Source organism: Dasypus novemcinctus, chromosome 1 (genome assembly GCF_030445035.2).
Source record: "Dasypus novemcinctus isolate mDasNov1 chromosome 1, mDasNov1.1.hap2, whole genome shotgun sequence".
Lineage (NCBI taxonomy): Eukaryota > Metazoa > Chordata > Mammalia > Cingulata > Dasypodidae > Dasypus > Dasypus novemcinctus.
This window is the reverse complement of record NC_080673.1, coordinates 136,412,802-136,419,034: the sequence shown is the minus strand read 5'-3', so window position 1 is coordinate 136,419,034 and position 6,233 is coordinate 136,412,802. Positions and strand designations below refer to the sequence as shown.

Genomic DNA, 6,233 nt, shown 5'->3' with positions numbered 1-6,233 from the left:
ACCCGGGGATGAGCCTCCCTGGCACCGAGGGACCATTATCAACTGCCAACTGATGATGCAACTGGAAAATGACCTTATACAGAAGGTTCAATGAGAATCAGCAGAATATCCCTGTCTACATAAAATAACATGACTTTAAAATGCTGTTTGACCTAATATAAGGGGGAAATGGAAAGGAGAAATGAGTTTATATGGCTACGAGTCTCTAAAAAAGAGTCTGGAGGCTGGCAGAAGGATTGCCCTTATGCACAACTGAGCAGAGTCTGAGAGACAGATAAAGCAGGTACAACCCCCAGGTATCGGTTCCTTTGAGGGCTAAAGAGACCCATGGGAGTTATGGTCATGGCAGATGGGGTTAACTACCAGGTCAGATGGCCCCTCTTTGGAACTGGTGTTTATGTGTGATGAATCTGGACTCAAATGGGATCTCTCTTCATAAGACTTTCATGCTAATGTGCTGGAGGTGCAGTTAGTGTTGGGGTTTAAGATATATTTAGAGGATTTGAATCTCTGGACTGACAATGTGATAGCCAGGTCCTGAGCCTCAACAGACTCCAGCACCTACAATCTGATTTATTGGACTCACCACACTTAGCTAAGATGGAGTTGAAGAAGGACAACCACCACACCATGGAGCCTAGAGTGATTACAACTGAAAGTGGGAGGATTGCATCCAGCATCCATGTGGAATCTGAGCCTCCTCTTGACATAGAGGTGCAATGGACACAACCAATCCAATGTCCACATAGAAGAGGTGGCATTGGATTGGGAAAAGTGGACATGGTGGCTGATGGGTATGGGGAAAGGCAGGAAAAGATGAGAGGTGGAGGCGTCTTTGGGACATGGAGCTGCCCTGGATGGTGCTTTAGGGGCAATCACCGGACATTGTAAATCCTCACAGGGCCCACTGGATGGAATGGGGGAGAGTATGGGCCATGATGTGGATCATTGACCATGAGGTGCAGAGGTGCCCAAATATGTACTTACCAAATGCAATGGATGTGTCATGATGATGGGAATGAGTGTTGCTGGGGGGGGAGAGTTGGGGTGGGGGTGGTGGGGTTGAATGGGACCTCATATATATATATATTTTAATGTAATTTATTACAAAGTCAATAAAAAAAAAATTAAGCAAGCCCTTACTATCAGCAGGCATGTTTTATCTCATGTAATACTAATACAAATATTTACCAAGCCTCTCTAAACTTCATTGACGTCATTCACAAAAGGGACATAAAAAATGACCAGGTCCAGATGATTGGTGGAAGGTCAAATAATATGAATGTGGGAGTGATTTGGCTTCTGTTTAATGTTCTTACCAAGTGGTCCAAGAAAGGAACAAGAAGATAGAAAAACAGCATTTTAAAACAAAGAATTTTCTCTATTACTAATCTAATCATAGATGGTGGTACAGTCTCATCCAGTGGATCAGATATATGTTTTGACTCAACTAAACCCTTTAACTCATTACAAGAAAAAGTTTAATTGAAAAATCATCATTTTCATAATAAATAGTGAAAAATAAAAAGTAGAATAAAATACCTGAACAAGATGTGAATATGTGGAAGTGTTTGTAGTGAAAATGTGAGTACATAAACTTTCAATCCTTAACTTAGATTGTAACTATAATTTCTAATACAAAATTTTCATGCTGAAACTTTCTTTGATAATTGTGGATAAACATGATGTTAAGTGGTTAAGCATCAGTTTCCAGGGATTATAAAATATTTGATACCTTGATAGCTATAGCTTCTAGGAAAATGCATAAGTTAATTGAGGATGTAAAATTGTTACTAAAATTGTTTTGACTGCTTTTCTGGAAAATTATAATAATTTATTTTATTCACTCTTGAAATCCTAAAATTTTAGTAAATTACTTATTAAAATGTTTACTTCATTCTGTTCATATGAACTGGACTATAAAAAAGTTGTTTTTTTTCCTAAAGTGATTTAAAATCTACTTCTACATCTTCCTATTATAAATTCAGATATTTTCCTACTGTCTGCTTGGCATTAAGAAATTATCGACTTTCATTTGGAAATCAAGAAAATATTTGTTTGCTTTTTGCTTTGAATTCTGTGCATTTTCATACATCAGAATTAACTCTGGGCTATAAAGTTAATGTGCAATCATAAAAAAATTCATTTAAATTGATTTGCAATTTTTCTGCAATTGTTTTAAAGTAAGTTTTTTTAAGTTTTCTGAATATACATAGGATTGACTGAGAAAAGAAAACTGAAAGGGAATCTATTTTAAATAGACAAAATATTAGAAGAAATAAAGTGAAGACCAATAACTGAATAAATTCCTCTCTCTTAGGTTTAAATAAGATCTTCCAGTATTGTCAAATGTTTAATTATAAACTTTCTTATATTCAATCATAAAGTGAAATTACTAATTTCAATATCTATATGATAATATGTAAGGATCCATGTTTATGATCACATGTCCCTATGTCTCTCCTTTTTAAAGTACTGAGATAACATAAGGTATTTGTCGAGATAAACTTGGATAAAACTTTAGTAAAGACAATTCTATAAACTTAAAATTTTTTATTTGTTGATTTTTCAGCCATCATAAATAAAGACTAATATATGTTTTTTATATATTATATAAGTTTATATATACTTATATTAAAATTCAATTTTCTACATTTTTATGTATCAAGACAAGCTTTCTTTAAATGAAATCAAAATTGTCTTTGAAAATTCTCAGCAAAGCCTATCTAATTTTTTTCTTCATCAGTCTGACCACAGTTTAATCAATTTTTATTATTCTTTTCATGTAATTAATTTCTGACTCAAGTGATGATCCTATTTCTTTAATTTCTGCTATTACTATTTCATTATTTCTAACCTGATGGAGAATCCTTGTCTAGGATCACTTCCAAAAAGCAATCCAGCAATTGAGGTCAACCAAGATGGTGGAGTGAGGTGCTCCAGGGTTGCAATAACTGAGTAAGTGTCAAATCAAGAAAAAGCTACCCTAAAAATAGTAAGAATGCATCATGGTGTCTTTGCTGGGCCCCTTTCCAACTCCCCCCAGCTCCATGAAGAAGCAGACTGCAATCTCAATGCAAGTTCTTGTCCTCATTTCAGAGGGAGTAGAGCAACACCTATCTGCATTTTGGGGTGCATTTAAGTCTGTGCCAATCTGTCTGGTATCCTGACAGATTGAACCAAGACACTCATCTCTTGATTGCTATCTCAGAACCTACCCTGCTGCAGAAGAATTTTGCAAACTGCTAAATAAAAGTAAGATTACAAGGCAAAAAAGAAATAGAAAATGATGGCACATGAAAAGGAACAAGATAAAACCTCAGAAACCATTAACAATGAAGATCAGATTTTGGATATAGCAGAAAAATACTTTTTAAAATGATCTTAAATATGTTCAAAAAGCAATACAGAAATTCTCTAAACCTGGTGATTTTTGTAAAATAAGAATTAAAATCATGGGAGCATTGCATCACTTACAAAGTATAGTTGGAAAGCCATGTATTTAATTTCATTTATCTCCATATAAAGACATAAAATTATCTTGGATAAAATGATACTGTTTCACAAATATTGGTTTTCCTGAAACATCCATGGGTTCTTCACTTAGTGATATCCTGAGGCAAATATTTATCTTTTAGATTTTCAGACCATGTAAATATCCCTCTCATTCTTCATATTAGCACCCTACCTAGTATGTGTTGTTCTGTAGGATATTTTGTATTCTAAATTTTATCAATTTTGTGCTTCCTTGTTGTAATTTTCATTGGCATTTCTTTTTAATTTATGAGATAATCTCAAAATATTAAAAAAGATGTAAAATAATTATCATTTCGCACAGATTATTTTATATTAGTTTTGTTATATAAAGTCATGACAATCTAACAGAAAATGAAAAGAAGGATTATTTATGCTTTGATCATGAGGTTCTGGATCAATTAATCTATTTCAAAGCATTTCTCAAACTTTAATGTGCATGTGAATCATTGGAGATCTTATCAAAATGCAGATTATATCTAATTCAGCAGATCTGAAGTGTAGGTTGAGATTCTGCATTTTTAGCAAGATCCTAGGTGACATCAAGACTGCTGGTCCAGGTACTAATTTTGAATTGTAAAGTTCTAAGGAGAATAGCTAAATCATTTATTAAAATCTTTTGAATACTGAATGAGTGTAGCATATTTGGAACAAATATTGTAAGGCATCATAAAATCTCTTCAAATATAAGATAAGCTTTAGAGTAGGCAAAAACATAGATCTGAATAATAAGAAGATAAAAAAAAATGGTTTTTCATATCTCTGTTCGGAATTTCAGTGGCGATTCTGCCATGTTTTCCTGATAGTACACATCAAATCTCTCATTTTGAGCTACAGTGAAGTGATTCTTCCAATCTCCTGAGATTCCTGTTAGAAAAAAATTAAAAAGACATTTACACTATTTACTTATTTCTTAGTTATGCCTTCCTTCCCTACTTCATTCTGAGAGTCAGATCCACAAGTCCACCTTCATTTATGCCTAAGAATGCCTTGCACACTTTTTTAAAAATTTAATGAAACTGACTAGATGTAGGAAAAATATTGTGTGTACAGGTAAATACAAATTAATATTGAAACTGTTTCCTAGTTTATTCTTCTACCAATAATTTCTATGATATTAAATAATTCATCTCAGATCTGTTATTTTCTGTCTAGCATGAATGCTGCATATTAGGACTCACCCTTTCTCATAAATGGGGAAATTTTATGGTCCATTGCAGAGGAATCTAATGTTGTATAATTTGCTTGTGGATTATTCTTCATCACCTTGAATGAAGTGTTGTGAAGAATTTTATCTATAACTTCTTTTGAAAGGTCCTTTTCTAGGAACTTCATTAATTTTAACAATTCCCGCTTTGGATCCTGTAGAAAAGGAGAGAAATACTTGACTAATCAGGCAGCCTGCAAACAAAGAACTACACTGTGCCTTTTAGTAAATCACTTTTACAAGAATGATTATTGGATAGCTCAACAAATGGAATCTGGAACCAATAGCCATTTGTCGCCTTTCTTACCTCATTCCTTATCAAACACCAAAGAAATGTCTGTCTATAAATTCCATATATATCAGACTCCATTAAGTCATGGAAAAGATGGAAAGCTCTGTTCTGGCTAAAGACTCTTAGAAGGAAGATAAATTTAATCTTGGAGTCAATGCTTTGGGAAAGTTAAAGAATCCTGTGAATATGTGATGGTGGAAGATAATGTAACTATTTTCAATTTCCATTGGAGGACTTGGACCCTGGCCTATGCCTGTATAACTTTTGAATCCTTTAAGCTTCTGACTAAACTTTCAAAGTGCATTGCAAGTTTACGTCTTAATACTGTTTTCTCCCTAATTTTATATTTAATTATCTTCAAACTATTCATAGGCTCTATAAGTTGAAGAGCTACCACTTCTCCAGATAATGTCCTATTAGCTGCAAGCTTCAGGTCCCACTGTTCCACGAGATAGTGTAAGTTGAATTCAGTTTCTTACAATACCTTTGGAAAATCCTCTGCAGATCCCAGATTTATACTGCTCCATTTTAAAGATTACCCTCACCTCTTGAATATCCTCATAGAATAAGTACAATATACGATGCTCATTCTTCTTTTCCCACCAACCCCTCACATGGTCATGCCAGGAACCAAAACACACTAAAAGGAAAAACAAAATACACTTATAATGCTTTCTAGCCTGGTTGACTTCTGAGTCCATATTTTTTAGAGTTTTGATAAGAATACTTAATATTTCATAGATCATTCAATCTTTAAAAAACTAGTCCATGACATATATTCATTTTTATATGTTCATTTTCCCTAGCACTGTGATTTGCCTAATAATTAATAAATGAATTAATAAGTGAATATATAGGAGAATTATATAAATTTTTGCTACTAGATAGATTATAAACTAGGAAAAGAAATAAAATAGAAATTCTGAGAGTCATAGGAATAAATGAAAGAAATTTTATGAAAAAAATAAACTTGAGATGGGCCTTGAAAGATGGATAGAACCTGGGTAGTCCAAAAATGTGCAAAGAGGTCTTATATGCAAAGACTCAGAAATAAAAATGTGCAGGGGAAAAATGAGTAAGAACATTTTTGTAGAACAACAATGAATGATAGAACATAAAATAAAAAAATAGGAGATAGGCTTCAAGAAATAAATTACATGGTCTTTTGTTGCAAGGCTAAGAAGATTTTATCTAATTTAG

General features: G+C 33.3%; 1 protein-coding gene across 4 annotated transcripts in view; it reads right to left on the bottom strand.

The window, feature by feature from the left end:
- Window positions 1-3,481: 3,481 nt before the first annotated feature.
- Window positions 3,482-6,233, bottom strand: part of LOC101432562 (sulfotransferase 1 family member D1-like) — a 28,363-nt gene continuing 25,611 nt past the window's right edge. For all 4 annotated transcript variants that reach the window (XM_058297486.2, XM_058297489.2, XM_058297481.2 and 1 more), the window contains 3 exons: window positions 5,579-5,673; window positions 4,716-4,896; window positions 3,482-4,401 (listed from right to left, as the gene is read on the bottom strand). In XM_058297486.2, coding sequence (XP_058153469.1) covers window positions 4,289-4,401; window positions 4,716-4,896; window positions 5,579-5,673 — 389 coding nt within the window. In that variant the 3' untranslated portion in view covers window positions 3,482-4,288. The remainder of the gene's footprint in view (window positions 4,402-4,715; window positions 4,897-5,578; window positions 5,674-6,233) is intronic.